Source organism: Drosophila albomicans, chromosome 2R (assembly GCF_009650485.2).
Source record: "Drosophila albomicans strain 15112-1751.03 chromosome 2R, ASM965048v2, whole genome shotgun sequence".
Classification (NCBI taxonomy): domain Eukaryota; kingdom Metazoa; phylum Arthropoda; class Insecta; order Diptera; family Drosophilidae; genus Drosophila; species Drosophila albomicans.
This window is the reverse complement of record NC_047631.2, coordinates 7,917,630-7,939,236: the sequence shown is the minus strand read 5'-3', so window position 1 is coordinate 7,939,236 and position 21,607 is coordinate 7,917,630. Positions and strand designations below refer to the sequence as shown.

The following is a 21,607-nucleotide window of genomic DNA, read 5'->3' as shown; positions in this document are numbered from 1 at the left end:
TTATTTAAAAGTTATGATTGACAAACTATGAAGAATCAAGAGTTTCATTCTAGTACATTTATATTATATATTAAATCAATATAGATATTATAATATACATTTATGCTGGATACATAATTACATTCATATTGGTTGGTTGAACAATATACATTTATTATTCCGTTGCGAATAAAATACACCTAAGTATGTCATCTACTTGAGGAGTTGACGGTAGTTATGCGTAAAATATTTAACACAAATTTCAAAATTGGTCAATAGAGATAATAATAAATGTAATATGTTAAAATATCATCTGCTGCATCTCAACTAAAGCATACATAGGTGAAGGTGTGTGAGTGTGTGGCGAGACATATGTATGTATTGGGTGAAGTAATAATTTAATTGTAATCGATTTGATTAACTTATCAGAGCTAAAATACATTGTGTATTTTGTTTTGCCCGCCAGCCTAACTTCTACTTACATTTCTTCATTCTTGCAAAACAGTATTATAATCATTATAAAAGCCATATATGAATAAACAAAACTAATCAACTAATTTCCATGAGTTATATTTAATTGAACTGTTTGCGTAATTCTGGTGGGCTAAAAGAAACGAAAAAAGCAAAGAAGGAGAAGGGAGTTGATAAAGACTTTTACTGCTTATGACCTATTTTCACTTCTGAATTGGCTTAAATACTAAAATCATTCGTAATGTAACCTAAAATTGACTTAAGAACTAAACTTCAATAGCAAAGACAATTCTTCTTTTCTGTATCTGTTTTCTATGTATTTGCGCTTACGGGTGGCGATTGATGTGATTGATAGAGGCGTAGGAATGCATGCGGCCGTTAAACGATGTTGCGTGATTTGTTAAGAAAACGCTGTCATGAGGAAACACAAAAAATACGCATTAATAACAACGTCATTGGGATCAAATCAATATTTGTCTACCTACCGCCCCCCACCTTCGCCCTTCGTTTGCTTATAGCTTCTTTAAATATGCGGCACACTTAACGGCGCTGCTCACTTGTCCCGTATTCAGCACACTCAACTTCTTGTGCTTAGCGCGGAATTTCTTGACATACGCATCAATTAGATTTTTGATTTTATGTGGATTGATTTCACCAGAGCGACTGTGACAAATCTGAAAGATACAATAGAAAATGAATTAGTCAATTTGCTAAATGGAAGCGGATTGATGAGTTCGCTTACTTTGGGTACAGCGCGTCGCATAATATCCTTGTAATCCTCCTTTGTAATCACCTTTTTGTTGAAATGCGGTTTTAATACCAGTTTCACTTCCTCCACAACGCGTTCTTGGCGATTCAACTTGCACAAAAACTGTGAAAGAACGAAATTTATTAAAATATGCTTTGAAAATATCACTTTGTGATATATAAACAATTACAATTTTTAATGAAATTGTATCATTGACAATTTAAAAACAAAATTTGTAAGTACTACCGATATAATACAATAGGAGTTAAGAGGCGCTTTTAAACCATTATCGATTCGTGTATGCAAATTTACTAAACTTTCACGGAAATAATTCATTTTTTGCTCATAATTTAGTTCAATAGAAATTAAACATATTGTATGTTTGTATATGTGATTTACTTACCCTATCCTTGTTTTGCAAATCTACGGCTGAACTGGGCACGTCATCGTATAGTTTGCCATGGTCCTCAGTCGCTTTGCCGCCTGCAATCGCAATGAGAATTGATTGTTATTTAAAATGCGATCAAATATTGGAAATGGGAGAAAAATGGCAAACAAGTGAACAGAGCTGCCTTTAAGCAAATTAAAATTGGGTTTAACAAAGTGCTAGAATTGTTCTTGGCATTTCTCCTGTATCTCGAAATCAAAAAGATTAATTAACAGAGTCACCCACCTTTAGCTTTCGATTTACGCTCGGCTTTGCTGTTGTTGCCTCGCTGCTGCTTTCGGCCACCAGCATTATTGAAACGCGACGAGTGTCGCGTTTGTCCCACAGGCGAACTGCTGCCAAACAGATTGTCGAACATCTCCGCTTTGCCGCTGCCCTTGGAGCGCCTGATGGCGCCCGCAGCATTACTATCTGGAGGCGGCTCAAACAAATCCTCATAGTCTGCGGAGCCCGGTGAGTAAGGACTCTCAATGTCCATGTTGAAAGAGTCATCCAATCCAGCTGCGCCACCTCCACCAGTTGCAGCCGTGTTGCCGTTGCGCAATGTGGCGCTACTCGTTGCCATGCCGCTGCTGCTGCTGGCCACGCTGCCGCCGGCCGTCTTGGGCAGCTTGCGGCTGAGCGTGCTCGCTGGTGGACTTGATATGACGGGTATATGCTGCGCGGAGGATGAGGAGGACACAACGGTGCTGCTTGAAAGCAGCACATTCGAGAGCACAGTGATGGTGTTTGAGTTATCCGCAGGTGGTTTGTCATCAGCAGCCACACACGCGGACGACGATACCGCCAACGTGTTGCTCAGCGTGGTGCTGTTGAGATACTGAGTGGAGGCAACAGAGGCGCTAACATCGCAGGACTTGTTGCCCAACTCCTGCTGCAGGCTGCCGCTGTTCGGTTTGCTCATCAGCGCCATCACCAGATCGACGGGATTGATGACACCACTCGAATTCGCATTCGCTTGCGTATTGCTCGGATTGCTGGCGCTGGACAAATTCGATGTGTTGCTTACACTCACATCCAGCTCATCGCTGTTGTTGTGCTTCTGCTGCTGTTGTTGCTGCTGTGCCTCGATCTTGTCCCCACTGGCACTGCTGCCAGCACCGCCCAACGGCTCGAGACTTTGCGCTGGCGTCGGCGTTGGCGAACGTGGCGACAACGATGGCGATTTTGTCGGCTCAAACGGATCGTAGGCATCTGGCGAACAGGGGCCCGACTCTGGCGGCGTATTGGGCCCAATTTTTTGCGCTGAGATTAGGCCATCGTTGACATGCGGCTGCTGGGGTTCGCTGTCGACGGCATTCCGCATGGAACAGCCGGTGTCCATGTCATCGGCCGAGTGTATATCGTCGGCATCGTCATGCAACGGATTGTTGCGCACCTTGTGCTGCTTTTTGGCGGGTAAATTGAACTTGACCAGATGCGGTTCCGGCGGCGTCTTTGGTCCCGTTGTCTGCGTCAACGTTTCGTACGACGTCTCCATGATGGTCTCCAGGCAATCCGCTGGCGGCGTCTTCTCAAGCTGCCCGTTCTCGCGCATCAACTGATGCTGATCAGTTGCCGTCGAGGCGGCGCTGCTGCGTCGTCGCTCGCGTCGCAAGTGCAGCTGCGTATCGTTGGCATCCTCGCTGTCAGTGAGCACAATAACGTCGGCGGGCTCCTGATGCACTTGGAATGGCGAACGCTCCAGATCGATGATGGCCACCGGTTTCGCATCGAGTTTCTTGCGTTTGCGTTTCGATTTTTTGCTATTGCTCGCACTGCTGCTGTTGTTGTTGCTGCTGCTGTTGTTGGTGTTGAGGCGATCGATGCTGGTGCGCCGATTAATGAGGAACTCATCCCGTGTCGGTGGCAGTGTAACCACCGTCTGTTGTGGCTGCTGTTGTGCCGTGCCAGCCAAGGCAGTATTGCTGTTCGTCGCCTCCTTGTTGAAGCTAACACTAACGAGTATGTTGTTGCCCGAGGCAAAGACCTCCTTTGATGGCATCGGTTCAGGTGTCATTGTGTGGCGCTTGCGTTTCTTCTCCTTGCGCTTCTCCAACGGCTTCTTTTTCTTCTTGCTCTTGTCCCCGCGCTTCGTCTTCACCTTCTTGCCCAGCACGGGCGTCAAGCTGCGTCGCGACGAGATCTCCGCTCCATAGTGAGCTCCAGGTGCGCCGCCTCTTGGCGTTCCCAATGGCGGTGTCCACGAGCCGGGCTTGTCGCCCATGAAATTCATATGCGGCTCTCCCGATAAACTGGGCGTAGGCGATGGCGACCAGTGTGTTGCGCCCATGCCCACCAGCGATTTCTTTGATTTCTTGCTTAACTGCGGTGCGAGGAAATCGTCGTCGTCATCGTCGAAGGGATCACGCTGCCGTGAGATGCGACGATGGCGTCCCACCGGGCTGCTGCTGGCGGCACGCTTCTTGCTCTTCTTCTTCTTGTCGCCCTTCTTTTTCTTCTTCTTGCGCGGCGACTTTGAGCGACTGCGACTGCGACTCAAGCGCGGCGTATACCGAGGCGAATACGCCGGCGAATGCTTGCCCCCGCCCACTGCGCCACCGCCCGACAGATTGCGTCCACCATTTATGCGTGCTGGCGTTCGTGAACGTGAGCGCAATGAGATGCCGCTGTTGCTGCGTGGATGCAGCTGGTGCATGGCTAAAGCCGGTGGTTGCGACGTCGATGGCGAACGATTAAAGCGTCGCCCAATGGGCGATACGGAGCGACGGCGCATGCCCGCCTCCTGGTGATGATGCTGATGCGGATGATGATGGCCAGCTAAACCAGCGGCGGGAGGAGAGGGCGATATGCTGAAACTGCGGAAACGTTTTGGAGATGCAGAGCGTACGCTGGGCGAGCGCGACGAGCTGCGCGAGTAACTGCGCGATGCCTGGCGACGCTCAAAGCTCAGGGAGCGACTGCGTGCGCCACGCGTCGCATCGCGTCCATAGCGATCCTTTTGCTGGTGACGCGAGGCGCTGACCACGTTGCGCACATCGTAGCGCGGCAGCTCGCGGCGCTTGGGACGCTGATAGTACTGCTGCTGCTGCTGTTGGGAGTTGCTGTATTGACCCTGTTGCTGTCCCTGATTGGAGTAGGATTGCGAATAGGACTGCGACTGTGGCTGCTGTGAATAGGAGGATTGCTGATAGCTGCTGCGACTCTGATACGGCTGATTGCGATAGCTGTAACGCGCACCACCACGACCGCGCACAAATCCGCCACCACGGGTGGCAAAGTCACGTCCACGGTACGTGGATCGCTGTCGTCCACCCGAGTTGCTGCGGGAGCGCGAGTACGACTTAGAGCGACTGTGGCGTCGACGCTTGCTGAGACTGCGACTACGTTGGTGCTGCTGTGGACTGCGACTGCGCGGCGATCGGCTGCGAGGCGTTCGACTGCGGCTGCGACTGCAGCTGCGTGAGCCGCCCGAGCGTCGGCGGGAGCGGCTGCGATCCTGCTGCTTGTCGCCACGATAGTTGCGATCCTTTCGCCGCTTGCCTACCTTTTTGAATGTCTCGGCATTCTCCTTGCCACCGCGCTTTGAGCTGCGCTTCGATTTCGAGGCGTCATTGCCGCGGTGCCGACTGCGACTCCTGCTGCGACTTCGACTGCGACTGCGTCGTTTGGCTTCATGCTCGTTCGTCAAGTTCTCGTCCTCGGAGATGAGTTCGGCGCCAATGCCATCGGCACGCTTCTGCTGCTCATCGGCGTCCTTTTCCTTCTCTTTATCCTTGTCCGCCAAGGACTTTTTCGCATCACTCTTCTTAGCATCGGCTTGCTGACTCTCGTCGCGCTTTTCTTGCGGCTGCCCTGCGGCAGCTGCCTCTTCTTCCAGCGTCTTCTCATCCAGACACGGTGTATAGGAACGATCGGGATCAGATTCGCTGCTTGAATTCTTCGCTGATGTTGATGCGGCTGCACCTCCAGCCGCAGTATCTTCTTCATTGGCAGCAGGTTCGTTCGCTGGTCGCTTTGGAGTTGTTGACTCCTCAGCGAGCGCCTTTTCAAACTCCTTAGGTCTATCGATCTCGAGTTCCTCCCAATCGCTATCATCGTACAGCTCCAAGACGCCTTTACCTCGATCCGCAGTGCGTGCATCCTTGGGCGTGGGACTTGGCGTACTGCGCGTCTTCGTCTGATCATCATCATCAGCGGCCGTGGCGGCGGTTTCTTTGGCAGCTGCAGTCATTGCCTCGTTGTCACCTTTTTCACCTTTGTCTGCCTCTTTGGCAGCAACAGCACCCTGCTGTTCATCATCATTGCGCTCGTCGGCGTCATCGTCATCGGGCTCATCTGTGGGATTCTCTGGCTCGTAGAGATCGCTGCCAGCGGTGTCGTTTCCACTTGCAGTGGCGGGTTTATCGACTTGCGCTGGCGGCTCGGGAGGCAGTGGTATGTCATCGTCATCGTCTAATTGAACTAAATCTTCATTCATTTCGTCGTCATCCTGAGGTAAGTGGAAAATATAGTTGGTGAAATTGAAAGAAAGAAGAAATAACAAATCACGGTTAGTATGCCAAGAAGGATAAGCTAACTGAGGAATGGTAGAACATCGATCTCTGGTCTTGCTCTTCCTCTAGCTCTCGCTCTCTAGTCTAGCTCTTTAACCCCACCCAATTTACTTTCGGACAGCTTGCCATTTTTCATAATGCTACAAAGGATGATGGGGACATACCTTGTCGGCGCTTTTCGCAGCCGTTTGTGGTGCAAACATTTCCGTAGCGACTGCTTGCGATTCTTGCGAATATATCGAGAAATTTGGACAGTTGTCGTCGTCATCCTCGTCGTCCTTATCCGCTGTAGTTTTGTTCGCATAGTCCGCATTCAATTTAAACAGCGAACTGTTCCAGGAGAGATTGGGCGGCGGCGCCGGTGGCGGTGGCACCGATAACACCGCTGGCATCGAGATGCGGGGCGCCAGCGACACTGGCGCATTTATGGGCGCCGGCAGACCACCGAAGAGTGGCTGACGTTGTGGCTGCTGTGGGAAGCTGCTGTGCACTGAGCTGGCGGTCGAGTTAAACGGGGATTGGCGGGTTGCAGGCTGATTACGTTGCTGTTGCTGCTGCTGTTGTTGTTGCTGCTGTTGTTGATTTTGTTGCTGCTGTTGGTTGGGCGTGTTAAAGCGTATGTTGAAGGGCGTAAAGTTTGTGTTACCGGTTGAGGAGGCATTATTGGAGCTGTTATCGCCAGAGTGCCGCTGATACTGATTGCCACTTGCTGCATTTCCTCCACTTCCGCCACCTCCTCCTCCACCACCACCTTGATAATTGTTTCTATTGTTGTTACCACCGCCGCCACTGTAGCGATTATTGTAGTTGCCACCTCCTCCACCGCCTCGTCCGAAATTAGGTCCAGCGCCGCCGCGTTGATACAGCGGCGCCTCTGTAATCTCGCTGCTGCTGGCTTTACTCGCCACCGTTGCTGAGGTGTTGCGCTGTGGCGGCAGATTGAGACTGCCATCGGCATTGATGTGCACCTTGCTCAGATTGCGTGTGGCGCCATGCCAACGATCCTGCATATCCAAAATACTGCTCAGCACATCGCCAGCTGCAGCCGTTGCTGTCGCCGTCGATGTTCGGGATTTTCCCATCAGCAAAGCTTTACGATTGCGTTGCGAGCCCAAGCCAGCAATACGTCCCACAGATTGCACAGCAGTTGCTGCGCCTCCGCCGCCACTTGCCAAATTGCCGCCGACGGCTCCCTCGTCACTGTCCGAAAAGTATTCCAAATCGTTGGCCCCGCCAAAGAGCGAAAAGCTCGAGGCATTGCCACCACCCAAATGCGAGCCATGAGCCGCGTCCAGCTTAACACCCAACTGCTCCGCCAGCCGTCTGCTGGCCGTCATTCGCACTCCATCGCTGGCAGCAGCTGCTGCTGTGGAGCGACTGCGTCGCGTGGATTTGCGTTTGCGGCGACGTCGTATGACCTTTTTGCTCGTCTTGGTCGCAAACTTCTCATCGAAATTGTTGAGATCATACTCCACCACGAAGGTCCGATGTCGTGTGCGTCGTCGCGAGCGTCTTTGCTGTGTGCCACGTCTGGTGCGCGTTGTGGTGCTGCTGCTAGTCGTGCGTGTGGTGCGCGTTGTCGTGCTGCTGCGATTGCGTCTTGTGGTCGTCGTTGTTGTGGTCGTGGTGGAGGTGTTGGAGGAGCTGGTGCGTGTGTGCCGCAAGACGGCGGCGCGAATGCGTTCGTTCTGCCGTGTGCGCAATATGCGCGGTTGTTGCACTTGACGCACACGCAACCGTGTGTCGGGCAGCCCCATGCCACGCAAGTCCTCGTATAGTGTGTGCAGATCCTCAGCCAACTCGAGCGCTTCGTCATCGTTCTCGTCCTGGGAGTCAATGCAGTTGTCACAGTACCAGGAACCTTCGGGTATTAGGAATAGCGGCGGATCCAAGCAATCCATGTGATATCCCTGATTACAACTGTCGCACAACAGCATAATATCTTCACGATCCGGCCGATTGCATATCTCACAATTTGTGACCTCCTCACCCCCATCAGCGGCAGCGCCATCCTCATCGTCCTCGTCGAGAATAAGCTCTTTGTGTGAACTTGTTAAATCGACGCGTATCTCGCGCACCACTTGACGACGCTCGTAATTGTCGAGCACAATGATGCGATCGAATTCGATGCGGTCAATGGGGCAGGTCTTGACATTCTTAGCCCACGCCTCGATACAGACGGCGCAATACAAGTGCTCGCAAGTGCCCGGTTTGCCGATCTCCTGCTGGCGAAATGTGAGCAGGCAGATGGGGCATTTCTCGAGCAGCTCATTGCTGCTGCTGTTGCTGCTATCCGAATTGGCACCGGCATCGAGATCTTCCGCTGCTGTTGTTCTTGACTTCTTTGTATCGCTTTGGGCTTCGTCCTCCGATACGTTGACTCTCAAGCGGCGCGTTCGCGTGTTGCGCTCTTCAATCTAAGGGATAAATAGAAAAATATTTAATTAGTCAAATATTGCAACAATCAATGAAATAGGAAGACAATGAAAGATAAGCATATAATTCAATACTGTACTGAGTAATTGTGGTAAGAGCTATAGGGCTGTTACTTTGATAGTACATATTATACGCCCGATAGGGAGTTTTTTTTTTTTTAATTTTGGCCTAGACTATTTAAAATGAGTACTTAATAATTCGTCTTTATTATTCAGTGGAGTTTTTGTAATTCTCTATTTTATTTATTAATTTTTTATTCGATGGATGCTGAAAGCCGAATGTATTAATATTAAAAATGAATTGTTTCCAAGATAATATTAATATTGCCACTAAAGTTCTTTTTAAAGACTGTTCACCTAACCAGTAACAAAATAAATAAATTAAAAAAAAACTATTAAATTTAGCATTACACAAAGCTGCTGTAAATTTGTTGACCGACAGTTAGCAAATTTTCAGAAATCTTCGAATGATTGTTATTGGTGAATGCTCCAAAATTTAATACTTTAACTCAAATATTGTATATTGGAGCGGGTAGTAGCAAACTTAAACTCCGTGAACACTTAACAAGTTTTTTCCACAAAAATTATAGTTTCATCTATTGTCTCTATGATGAACAGACACGACAATAAGAATATATATGCTTTATCCACTTTGCTGAATCTTATTAGCAGTCATGGTACTTACTTCGCTGCCGCTAGAGACGCCATTCTGCGCATCATCGTTGTCTAACTGGCGACGTCGTCTTACTTGTCGCGCCGATCTTCTCGTCGCCCCATTGGAAGTGACATCCTCCCGAGCGTTCAACCGATTGCTGCGACGTTGCTGCTGCTGTTGATACATTGATGCGCATGATGGCCGCGACGCAAGGTCAACAACATCGACGCTCACGGATGGGGCAGCAGCAGAGGGAGAAGGGGAGTTGCTAGTGGTTTCACTGTCACTGTTGCTCGAGAAGGAGTCCGTGTCATCGGCATCGTTCACTTCGATGCGCATGATGATGCGTCGATTACGTTTCTCGCGCTCGTTCGACGCATTATTATTATTATTATTCCTGCTGCAAGACGGCTGATTCATCTCTTCTGCATCGCTGCAGTCGCCGGAATCCGACATGCTGATGCAACGCCGTAAATGCTGCTGTTGTGGTTGTGTGTTTGCTTTTTAATGACTTTAAATTTATTTACAATTTTCCGCTTGATTGGCTCCACTTGTTTCGCGTATTATAATCGTGCATTTGCATGTATTCTATGTTTATTTTCGACTTTTACTCCTTGTTCATATATACGATTTTTCTACTTCTTCGCAACTACATATTATGTTAAGTTGGCTGCGCTTACGCAAACCTATCGATATGTTTTTTCGAATAAGCTATTGTAATCGGTTCGCATCAACATGACGACGGCGTCTGAAACTGTTTTTCGAACCGCAGTGCTTGTCAAACTATTGACAATTTGCAGCACTTTCAAAACTATTGAATTTTAACTATTCACAAAAAGTTTGCATTTTTTATTTGTACGACGAATATAAACAGAGCTCGCGTTGTAGTGCTATCAAACATTTGTTTAATGAGCAACTATTTGGGATTTTCTAGCGCTTAAAATTGAGCAAACAATTTTTTTCTTACAATTATTTACGCACACAGAAACATTGCGATTCCAACTAAAGAATTTATCGTCTTTGGCCACTATCGTAAATAAATTCATTCATCGATAGTCACAAGGATTATCCAATATTGGTAGTCAAGATGCATATTGTTAAACTATTTGTAGAAATTTCGCAAATTAAATATATTGAAAACTTCTAATTTTACGACAGTGCCATCCCGTTTGTATGAAAATTTCGATAGACCTTTAATATAATTATCGATATAAAATGGCATTTTCGAAAATGTGTGACCAATTTATTGGAAAATATATATTACATTATTAAGAAAACGTAGTTTTAAATCACTTCGCACATTCTGGAGCAGAGAAAAACGAATACAATACCAATTAAAAATTGTACCGACCAGATTGCACAAAATTTGCCAATTAATATACTACCGTTACCTTTAAATGCGAAAGTGGTATATTTTCGAATTAAAGTAAGTGCACTTTTAATTTGAAGAAGCGGTCACACTTACTCATAGATTTCAGCGCCGTGTGCGCGCTAAAAAAGTTATTCTTGGTGTTAGTAGGCGAGAAAAGTATAATTCCATTATTAAAAGTCGAGATTCACGTACGGAATTTGAATTAACTGATAATTCAGCTAGCAAACATTTTTACGCGACGTATGTGAAGACGTGTAAAATCATTTTCAGTGTCGCAAGAAAAAGACAACAGAATCACATTTCTGCACCAAGAAAAAGTTGAATAATTTTGCAAAAGAACTAAAAACATAAAGTGACACTTAATTAAATATGTTTACAAATCGCAAGCAAGTGGACGAGCATGTCCACAAAATATTAAGTAAATTGCCGCCTGGACCTGAGGTAAGCATTATGCGAATATTGCATGCATCCCGATCTCCTCGAACGTGCATCGAAATTTTTCAGCGACGCTTGCGAAATAAATGGTCGCCCGCCATTCAAGTGTGTGTGTGTGTGAGTGAGCAAAAGAGCTGTATGAGTGCATTGCGCCTTGGTGTGTGTGTGTGTATGTGTGAGTCGGCGTCTTTCTGGCGTGTATATAAAGAAGCCGCTAGAAGATAAAACAAATGCGCGCTTTTTGTTGTTACTGTTGTTGTTGCTTTGGTACAACAACTCGCAATGCAATGTTTTGACTAATTGCGTGCAGTGCATTATTTAGTATAAACAATGTCTGCAAATGTTGTGCTTTTCTTTGAGGTTATGTTTGATACTTATTTCCATTTCTTTTTTGCATGCAGCGCGATATTAAAGGGTTTTCCATAGCACGGCTGTACACGAAGATACACGAATATGGCAAGGCCATCGACTACTTGATTCCCTACCTCAAGATCAATGAGGAGGCCAGCGTACACGCTCTCTTAGCCAAATGCTATCGACTTCTCGCAAAGCCGGATAATGCCAAAGCTTTGGAGCACTATCAACGTTCGGTTCAGCTGTTTCCCAAACAACCGGAAGTCATCAAGGATGCTTGCGAATTGCTGTGCAAGAACACCGCCCTCTGCACCGCCGAAAGAGCCGCCTATTGGCTAGAGCAGAGCAGCACAGTCGATGATCTGAAAGACAGTGAGGGGCTCTTTACATTGCGTCTGCGTGCCGAGGGTAAAATCGATGGTGCGGAGCAGGAGAACTCCATTGAAATGCTCATCCAAAAGGAGCTACTGCAGCGTCCCCACGACATGAAGTTGCATGTGCGTCTGTTGCGTCATTTGTTGGAGACAAAACGCTACGACGAGGCCTTCAACTATGCCCACAAAGTGGAATTCGCCAAGCCGGCTCAGTGTGAAGCTAGCGATTGGTATGATGTAGTTTGGAAGGCGCTGCAAAGGCGCGAACAGAGCAAAGAGAGCGCCAGAGATTGGTCCTATTGGCAGTTAATGCTGCTCACCCTGGATCGCCTCATTCAGCTCAGTCTGCAGTCGGAGGCCACCAGCAGTCTGTCGGAGAGTATTGGTCAGCTCTTTAAACTGGATCAGAGCATACACAAGTTCAGTCTGCTTGTCGAGCAGTTGACGGCCAACGATAGTCGAGAGTTCCATCAATGCTGTCTGGATCATTATGCCGGACAGCTGCTGTTGCATGCCGCCTCGTTGCTGTTCAAACGCGAGTTGCTGGGTAAGAAGAACAAGTGGTCGCAAACAGTGCGTTCGGCATTGCCGCTGTTGCTGCTGGGCTATCAAGTGAACGCGCAGCACAAGGACAAGGATGCCTATTGGGAGCGTCATTGCAGCGCCGAACAGCTGAAGCTGTTGCAACTGTGGCGTTGTCAGAGCGCCTTTCGTTGCGCGCAGTTGGGACGCACACTCTACGGTTGTCTCCAGAAGCCCCAGGACGCCGAGCTGTGGAAGGAAAAGCACCAGCAGCAACAAGCAACGCCCGGGCTTTGGTCCGGTATCGATGATCTGCTTGCGGCGGCCCGGCAATACTGTGCGGACAATCAGTGGCGCTCGCAGCTGTACCAACAGCTCTACACGCATGCAGAGCACAAGCTGAAGGAGTCAACATCGTTTCTGGTGCGCAATCAACGACTACAGCAGCCGCTGTACGAATGTCCATCAATTGCCGAGATCGAGGGCTATGAGCATGAGGCTTTATTGCTGGAGCCCCACACGCTGGAGTTGCATGTGTATTTGGCGCTGTGTGGCGACAATTTGGCGGAGGCGCCGCGTGTGCGTTTCCTCAAGAATTTGCGACACGAGTGCAAACTTGGTTTGACCTATTGCGGCATTGATTCGCTGTGCCAAGTGGACGTAGAGGTCTTTCTCTACTTCGTTGTGTTGCAGGCGCAGCGCAAGTTGCAAGTGCTGCACGAAACCTACGCCAGCCTTCATGCCGGCAATGTTAAGGCCACAGCCAGACCACATATGTTGCCATATGCCAATCTGATGGGACGCGATGAACTGGTCACCCCAGAGCAATGCAACTGGTGGAGCATTGTCCAACGTTTGCAGTTGAACTCGCAGCTGAGTGAGGCCAGCAATCGCATGGAACAGCGCGAGAAACTTAAGCGCGGCATTGAAGCGTTACGCGGCGTTGCCGGCCCCCAGGCCGAGATCATTGCCGTCTTTCAGGTGGCCAAGTTGCTAGCTAGTCGCGCCGATACCAACAAAATGGATGCACGCATCGAGGCACTTAACAAGCTTGGCATCAATATGATGCGTCGTCACAGTCATCAGCAGCTCGAGCCATTCTACAGATACTTTAAATACGAACAGATTCAGGCCAGCGACATTTGGCTGCAGACGCAGCAGCTGGCAGAGGATGCTGTGAGCTATTTGAGCAGTCGCCTCTTCAACAATGGTCTCTATGAGGAATTCCTGACCGAGATTCGTGGCCTACAGCTACCCACAGCGATTTACTTGCAAGCCGAAGCCTATCGCCAAATGGCCGACTCGAATCGTGCATCACGCATCTCCCGCCAAAACTTTCAGGAGCGTCGTGGCGAATGTTTGCGTCAGGCGACACAATTGTTGGCCAATCAAGCGGATCATCCGCTGCAAGCTGTGGTGCAGCGTGAACTCAAATCGCTCATGGTTGGCGACGAGAGTTTTACGTCGAACGATCGCCACAATAATTCCAGCACCTACGAGGATGCCGAGGATGATTACTACGCTGCGGCAGCGGTCACATTAAATCGATCAAAGCGCCATGAGCAGCAACTCCAACAGCAGCAGCTGCAATTGCAGCAGCAGAGCTTCAATAATGAGCTGGACCAGGCCGTCAAGCAGATGAGCAAACAGTTATGTGTGCTCAAGGAGGACGTTGGCGTTGGCATCGACGGTTTGCGACAAGACATCAAAGGGCTGACCGACAAGTTGAGCTCCATCGAAGAGTTGCTCAAGAAGCTAAAAATTGGCAGCACTGCCAGTCGTGATACGCCCACTCGTGATGTGGATGCTGCAGCTGCTCTCGGGCTGGAGGAATTCTTCAACATGGAGGATGCACAGCAGACGAATTTTATGAACGATCGCTTCTATTCACCAGCTGCAGCGGCCATTCCGCCCAATCCCTTGTTCAACCAGAACCAGATGTACAACTATTATGCGAGCCAAGCGCAGTTCATGCGCAATCCTCAAGCACCCAACTTCTACGGTAAGAACAGTAATCTGTTATTACTTATTTGTATTTTAGCATTAAATTATAGAGTGCTGCTTAGAATGGATTACAGTATAAGTTGGCTCTATCTAATGAGAGTGCAGAAAGAATTTATATTATAGAACTCGAATTTTCTTTTTCACTTTTTCAAGGGACTTTTGTCCAAACCAAAATTTAACAAATTTAGGATCCCATAAAGTAGAATCATACATTATAAAAATGGAAAAATATTATTTTCCCTTAAGGTTCCTAGTCTAATTTTGTATTACGTAAAAAGGGGTTGTAGAAAGAGATAATTTCAAATTATTGTCGAAATTTCTTAACGGTCAGATCATAAATATATTTCCAAGATATAGACGAATGCATTTAATATTCAATTTTCGTATAACATAACTTCTGTATAATAGTCGATTATTTATAGTAGCTGTGTTTAATCATCTTTACTCAAATTTAATTTTAATATATTAACTTTTTGCTAACAGAAAACGTATTTAAGCGGCAGAAGGTCTCTCGAACCTTACTCATGCCAAGTTAACAATTTGGGAATCGCTCAGGAGGGGTTTAAGAATTTATTAGTCAATTAAAATTAAAAACTAAATAGCGAAAAATTACAATTTTGAGAATCGTCAATCATTTGGAAATCTTTAATAATTGTAGTGAATTTAAAGCTAACAAAATCTGAGAACCTTAAACTTATGCTCAACTTAAGCATGGAGCAAGTTGAATAATGTGTGTCCTGTAAAAATGACAGTCTCCAAGCATTTACATTTTTGACTGTGAGCTACAATTCAGTCGGTCAACAAATGAAGAGCATTTAAAAAAAGTATTTGTAAAATCTTTACTGTATTATGAGAAAGCAATTTGGTTTGATCAGTGATTGATTTTAAAATCAACTTTAACTTTTTAACTTTGTGACTGTATAAAATGTGTGTAATAGGCAGAAGGAGTCATCTCCGACCCCTTAAATTATATACATTCTTCATAAACGTCAACAGCCGATGTCCGTCTCAGAGACTATAAGAAATAAGACTTTTTATTTTTGCACACAAATCAAGTTTGTTTTAAATTTATGCCACGCCCACTCCCGCCCCAACAAATCAAAAAAAAAAAAAATAAATAGCAATTTTGAAGCTAAAACGAATTTGGCACTCTCGATAAATTTGGCAAAATTTCCAAAATTTTGAACAGATAAAAATTTTAGAAGTAATTTAAGAAATGTATGGGAAAAAATGTCTACTTTCGATATGATTCGGCTGACAATCTGGTATATTTTGTACTATGGTATATTTTAAATGTAGTATTAAATAAATGTACCAAATATAGCCGTTGGTATATTCTAGTATTTTTGCGGTATATATATGTATGTATGATTTAATTGAAAATGGATAGCCCTTAAAATTGCTAAGAAATTTAGGCAATAGTAGTTTTAATTCCATAATATGAGTACTTCAATTAAAGTAAATGTTTTCTGTTTGTATAGGACAACGTGGAGCTGGCAATTATAACATGCCCCCTAACATGTTCCCCAACGCAGGCACCGCACCATTTATGGATGGCCTCAATTATGGCATGACGGTGCCACCACCGAGTCTCGTGATGCCACAAGTGTCGCAGCCCCAGCCACCAATAATGTCCATCAACCAGCCTCCAGCGCAATCCAACTTGCAGCTAAATCCTGGCGCCAACTTCTTCAATGGTTCGCCTTTTGTTCCGTCGCCCATTCAGACGACGCCAGCTCCGGTTGTGCCCCAGGTTCCGCCGCAACTGCCCGCTGCGATTCAACAGACACCTTTGGTGGCTCACAAGCCCATCACAGTGCCACCTCCAGCTGTAGTTGCTGCTCCGGCTTCGGCTCCTGCTGCAGTGGCAGCTCCAATCGTTGCACCACCAATTGTGCCACCAACTGCGGTTGCGCCACCGCCAGCGATCTTCAATCGCGCGCTCAACAATCAGCCGGTTGAAAAGGAGCCACCCGCCAATGTGGTCATCACCAGCTCCGATCCGCTGCCCAAGCCAGCAGTGGCTGCTGCCCAGCCCACGTTGAGCGTCACCATTCCAGCGCAGCACATTAAACCCAGTCTGGTACAGCCTGCAGAACCGCCGCAGCCAGTTTTGGCCAGCAACGACTTTAAATTCAGTCTAAAAAACAACAACAAGGTGGCTAATGATACGAGCAGCATCTTCCAGGGCTTCGGCACCACGAGCTCCAACTCCACATTCTCGTTCAAGACACAAGTGGCGCAGGCGGCAGCAGAGAAGCAAAAGGAACTTGCTGCCGAGGCAGCAGCTGCAGCGTCCACCAGTGTGCACAACGAGAGCGATCACAATCAGAGTGCTGGACAGGATGCATCCGCTGAACTAGATTATGATCCACGTCCCGATTTCCAAGGCATTATACCGCTGCCCGACGAGGTGGAAGTGCGCACTGGCGAGGAGGATGAGGTGGTGAGCTTCAGTCATCGCGCCAAACTGTTTCGTCATGTGGATCACGAGTGGAAGGAGCGTGGCATTGGTGAAATCAAGATATTGAAGAACCAGGCCACCGGCAGCACACGTATTCTGATGCGTCGCGAACAGACGCACAAGATTTGTGCCAATCACAAAATTACGGCAACCATGCAATTGACTACACCAGAACAGGACAAGGAGGGTAAATCCTTTTTGTGGGGTGCCAACGATTTTGCCGACGAGAAATTGCAGCTGGAGAAATTCCTAGTGCGCTTCAAGTTGCCCGAGACTGCTCAGCGTTTCAAGGCTGCATTCGAGGAGGCTGCGAAAAATGCCAAGACAGCGGAGGCCAAGTTGACCGTGCCTGTCAAGCCAAGTCTCGGTTTTGTGACGAGCACGCCAGCACCAAATACGCAACAGAAGAGCATAGACCCGCCGAAGAGCATTGTGGCTGGCACAAACAACAACAACGATGCCGCCGCCTCTTTGGTGTCCAAGTCGCTTTTTGGCAATTTGACCATTGGCTCCTCGAGCAGCAGCAGCAGCTCAACAACAGCAACAACAACAACTACAAGCAGCAAAGTGTCAACTGCACCGTTTGCCAACTTTAGCTTTGGCGGCATTGGCAACGCTGCCAAGCCGAACTTGTCCTTTGGCAGTCTGCAAGCTCCGGACACCAGCACGAACACCAGCAATGCTGGTTACACCACAGCCTTCAACTTTGGCAGCAATCTGAGCAGCAGCAACATCGCCGATAGCACCTTGCAATCACAGACAGCAGCAGTGAAAGCAGCTGAAGCCGAAGCTGAGGCTGTGGAGGAGTATGTGCCCACCGCACACTTCGAGCCAGTCATACCGTTGCCCGAGCTGGTGAAGGTTGTCACGGGTGAGGAGAATGAAGTGGTGCTGTTCGAGTATCGCGCCAAACTGTTGCGCTTCGACAAGGAGAACAACGAGTGGAAGGAGCGCGGACTGGGAGTGATGAAGGTGCTGCAACAGAAAGACGATCCTACTCAGGTGCGTCTGCTGATGCGTCGCGAGCAGATCTTTAAGCTGTGCTGCAATCAGCGTCTGTTGCCCACCACTGTCTTCACCTATGCCAAAAACTCGGAGACTTCGCTCACATGGGCTGGCCAAGATTTTGCCGATGAGGAGCTGTCGCTGGAGATGCTGTGTGTGCGCTTCAAGACCGCCGCGACATGCAAGCAGTTCTATGATACGGTGCTCAAGGCTCAAGCGGCGATGTCGCAAAACTCCAAGGAGGTGACAAAACCGGAAAACAACAAGGATAAGCCTGAGGAAAAACCGGTTACGAAGGGCTTTGGCGATGCCTTCAAGCCCAAGGCAGGCAGCTGGACCTGCGAAGGTTGCTACACCAATAATACAGCCACGCAGCTCTATTGCCTGGCCTGTGAGGCGCCCAAGGATGCAACAGTTCCACCCAAGGCAGCCACGCTGGATCAAAGCGGTGCCTTGAATCTGAGCAGCAGCGCTGGCAAATTCAGTTTTGGATTCCCAGCAGCAACAGCAGCTACAACCAACAGCTCAACTGTAGGAGGAGGTGGATTTACTTTCGGAGCTCCAGCAGCGGAGAAGAAAGTCGAGCCCCCAGTGGCCAACAACAATGCTAAGCCAGCGGTTAGCTTTGCCCCAGTAGTCCCGCCAGCAGCAAGTGCAGCACCTTTATCCAATTTTGGTGATTTATTCAAGCCAAAGGCCGGCAGCTGGTCCTGTAAAGATTGCTATACCAACAACGATGGTGGCCAGCTTTACTGTTTGGCTTGCCAGGCGCCCAAAGACGACACTGTCCCCAAGAAGGAGAATACATTGGACACCAGCGGAGGCATTACATTCCCAGCACCCACAACTAAGTTTTCATTTGGTTTTGGAGCACCAGCTGCAGCCACCACTGCAGCTCCTGTTGTTGCACCAACTACAGCTCCAATTGTTGCTCCTAACTCCAGCTATTGGCAGCGAGACATTCAACTTTAAAATCAATGAAACCAAGGAAAAAGGCGATGCCCCAATCTTTGGTTCCAGCAGCTTCAACTTTAATGCGTCGACAACACCTGCAGCCAGTTTGACCTCGAACACATTCAGCTTTAGCATGCCCAAAGCGCAGCCAGTGCAGCCCAAGAGTCCAGGTGGCGGTGCTGGCGATGACGATGACAGCCACGTCGAGGAGGAGGAGAATGGTGCTTATTTTGCACCCGTCATTCCCCTGCCGGATAAGGTAAAATTTTGATAAACAACCCGAATTACGAATGCGCATTTAACATCTGAAATTTATTGCAGATTGATGTCAAAACGGGCGAGGAGGATGAGGAGGTGCTCTACTCGCAGCGCGCTAAGCTTTATCGGCTGGCCGACAATACGGAATGGAAGGAACGCGGCTTGGGTCTCGTGAAGATTCTGCGCCACAAGGAGACAAAGAATTTACGTGTGGTTATGCGTCGCGAGCAAGTGTTGAAGCTCTGCCTAAATCATGTGCTTAATGCAAGCGTTGTCTACAAGCCCAAAGACGAAAAATCCCTGCTGTTTGCCGCTTTTGATTTCAGCGAAGGGGAATCCGTCTTGGAACGTTTCGCCTTGCGCTTCAAAACCGCCGAGATTGTGCAGGCTTTCCTCAGTGCAGTGAACAGCGCTCTCGATGGCACCGCCGTTGCGCAGCCCGTTGATATTCAGAGTCCCCAACAGCCAAGTTCCAGCACATCCGCTGGCATTTCAAATGAGATCCAGACGCTGGCGGATAAGCTGCAACTTAATCCCGAATTCCTCGTGGCTGAAACGAAATGCAGTGGGTGCCGTGGCTGCGATGAGGACAAATTTGTCTGGACAGCAACTGTGCCGACCGAGAATAAGGACGTTGTCAAGTCGTTGCCGTTAACGTTGCCCGCCCTAAAGTTGCCACCACCAAAAGCACAGGGCATATTGGCACCACCCAATCGAACTTTGCTTAAGGCCAGCACATTAGAGGCCAACACCACAAACAGTAATTTCGGCAGCTTTGGTGGCTTCAGCACTGCTGTCTCAGCCAACTCAACGGCCACAGTTGGCTCCTTCTCCAAGCCAGAAGAACCACCAAAAGGTGGCTTTCTTTTTGGTCACTCTGGTAAGTGAACATTTAGCTTAGAGGGCTGCAATCTTAGGAAGCAACGTCAAATCTTAGAAACTTGCAAAAATTTACAAATTTACACAGCAAAGAAGGCAAACTAAAATAATATTTCAAAAGTTATATCATTAAGCGATATCGATCGATCTAAAGAAATTTGGGATTTTTGATTTGAAAATAAGATTTAAACTGGTTTTCAATGATAATTTTGCTTTTATTATGAACTTTATTTTTTGTGAATTTAATGAAAAGTGACAAGTTCTTGAAAACATTTTAAAATAGTGTATTTCAGTACAGAATTACTAACTTCCGTCTATACTACAGTTTTACTAACCCGTTCGTTTATATCTTCTAACTATGAATAATCATTTTACAGACAAATCAGTCTTCGGCCAGTCGCTATTCAGTGGCAGCAGCAATCCTGCCAAGCCGCAGGGGTCAATATTTGGCGGCTCCATTGCAGCCGACAAATCGTCCGATTCCCCAAAAGTATCGATATTTGGCAACCCAGTAAATCCACCGACTGCAGTTACCGCCAAACCAGATGAGGGCGTCAAGTCTATCTTTGGTTCTTCAATATTGACGAGCAATAACACCTTTGGTAGTAACACTAGCAACAGTTTCTCATTCGGCGGCTTGGCGGCAAAGGGTGCCGCTACCACGGCAGACACAGAACCCAAAAAACAAGAAACTAACAACAAAGATAATACACTGAAGGAGGCGCCGTCGACGCCAAATTTCTTGGAGATAGCATCGCGGGGAGGTGTGGATTTTGCCAGTTTGGCAGCCAAAGGAGGCAGTGGCAGTCAACCGATTGGTTTCCAAAAGTCTGAAACTGGTGGCTTCTATGGTCTGACACATCAGAATGATTTTAAGCACTTTAAGAATCCTTCGACGTCCATACAATCGCAAAATGATGGAGAAGCTGACTCCTCAAATACAGGCGATACCACCAACGATGAGAATTATGATCCACACTATGAACCCATCATTGCTCTGCCCGACGAGATTGTCGTCAGCACTGGCGAGGAAGACGAGAACCAATTGTTTTGCCAGCGAACAATGCTTTATCGCTACGATGCGGCAAATAAGTTATGGAAGGAGCGAGGTTAGTCTATTAGCAAACCCATTAAATCCGTGTTATGAATCTAATGTTCTTTACTTTTCAAATGCATATTTTAGGTGTAGGCGAAGTAAAGATTCTAAAGCATAAAACAACAAACAAAGTACGCTTAATAATGCGACGAGAGCAAGTCCACAAACTGGTGCTCAACATGCCGGTCGGTGCGAGTTTTACGATTGACTATATGCAGGATTCGAAGAAAAGTCTTGCCTATGGTGGGCTTAACTATGCGGAGGATGAGAAAGGAGAGCTCGAGCGGCTTGCCAATCGCTTTAAAAAGGAAGAAATTGCCAGCAGTTTCCTTGGAATTATTAGGGCCTGCATAAGGGATGCCAAAGAAGACAAACAATCGGAGTCAGATGGCGAAACTGGAAATGATGATACACACTAAGATGAAAGCTAAACGTTAATGTATTTTTTGTTGTATAAAATTCACATGAAATAAATATGGATATGATTTCTACTCGGTAACTTGCCGTTAATAGTAAACAAAAAAATACAATTCTTATCGACCTGTTAAATATTGTTTTCGATTATTTGTGCATCACTGCTGTTAACCCCACAATGTTTTTCAACACTGTAATTTTGCGCTTTGCAACACACTACTTTGACAGATGCTCGGCGAGAGCG

The 21,607-nt window shown here is 47.5% G+C and overlaps 2 protein-coding genes across 2 annotated transcripts; one reads left to right on the top strand and one right to left on the bottom strand.

Annotated features, from left to right (window-relative positions):
- Nucleotides 1–60: 60 nt before the first annotated feature.
- On the bottom strand, nucleotides 61–10,400 carry LOC117576926 (serine/arginine repetitive matrix protein 2). Its single transcript, XM_034262069.2, has 7 exons — nucleotides 9,263–10,400; nucleotides 6,307–8,559; nucleotides 1,872–6,078; nucleotides 1,602–1,681; nucleotides 1,193–1,321; nucleotides 936–1,124; nucleotides 61–861 (listed from the first exon to the last, which is right to left on the bottom strand). Exons 1-6 carry the CDS (start codon nucleotides 9,686–9,688, stop codon nucleotides 963–965), a joined length of 7,257 nt encoding a protein of 2,418 aa, XP_034117960.2. The 5' UTR covers nucleotides 9,689–10,400; the 3' UTR covers nucleotides 61–861; nucleotides 936–962.
- Nucleotides 10,401–10,701: 301 nt separating this feature from the next.
- LOC117576398 (E3 SUMO-protein ligase RanBP2) lies at nucleotides 10,702–21,479 on the top strand. The gene is made up of 7 exons (XM_052006816.1): nucleotides 10,702–11,045; nucleotides 11,441–14,291; nucleotides 15,775–18,656; nucleotides 18,751–18,975; nucleotides 19,038–19,854; nucleotides 20,231–20,962; nucleotides 21,037–21,479. The coding sequence occupies exons 1-7, from the start codon at nucleotides 10,974–10,976 to the stop codon at nucleotides 21,366–21,368; spliced, it is 7,911 nt and encodes a 2,636-aa protein (XP_051862776.1). The 5' UTR covers nucleotides 10,702–10,973; the 3' UTR covers nucleotides 21,369–21,479.
- The last annotated feature ends 128 nt before the right edge of the window (nucleotides 21,480–21,607 follow it).

Excerpts from the sequence above, each read along its gene's own strand:
- LOC117576926 (XM_034262069.2), bottom strand. The coding sequence starts at position 9,688 with ATGTCGGATTCCGGCGACTGCAGCGATGCAGAAGAGATGAATCAGCCG. Across the intron at positions 8,560-9,262 it reads GCGTCTCTAGCGGCAGCGAA|ATTGAAGAGCGCAACACGCG; the intron begins GTAAGTACCATG and ends TTTATCCCTTAG. Across the intron at positions 1,682-1,871 it reads GCGTAAATCGAAAGCTAAAG|GCGGCAAAGCGACTGAGGAC; the intron begins GTGGGTGACTCT and ends TTGCGATTGCAG.
- LOC117576398 (XM_052006816.1), top strand. The coding sequence starts at position 10,974 with ATGTTTACAAATCGCAAGCAAGTGGACGAGCATGTCCACAAAATATTA. Across the intron at positions 18,657-18,750 it reads CAGCTGCAGCCACCACTGCA|GAAAAAGGCGATGCCCCAAT; the intron begins GCTCCTGTTGTT and ends AATGAAACCAAG. Across the intron at positions 19,855-20,230 it reads CTTTCTTTTTGGTCACTCTG|ACAAATCAGTCTTCGGCCAG; the intron begins GTAAGTGAACAT and ends ATCATTTTACAG.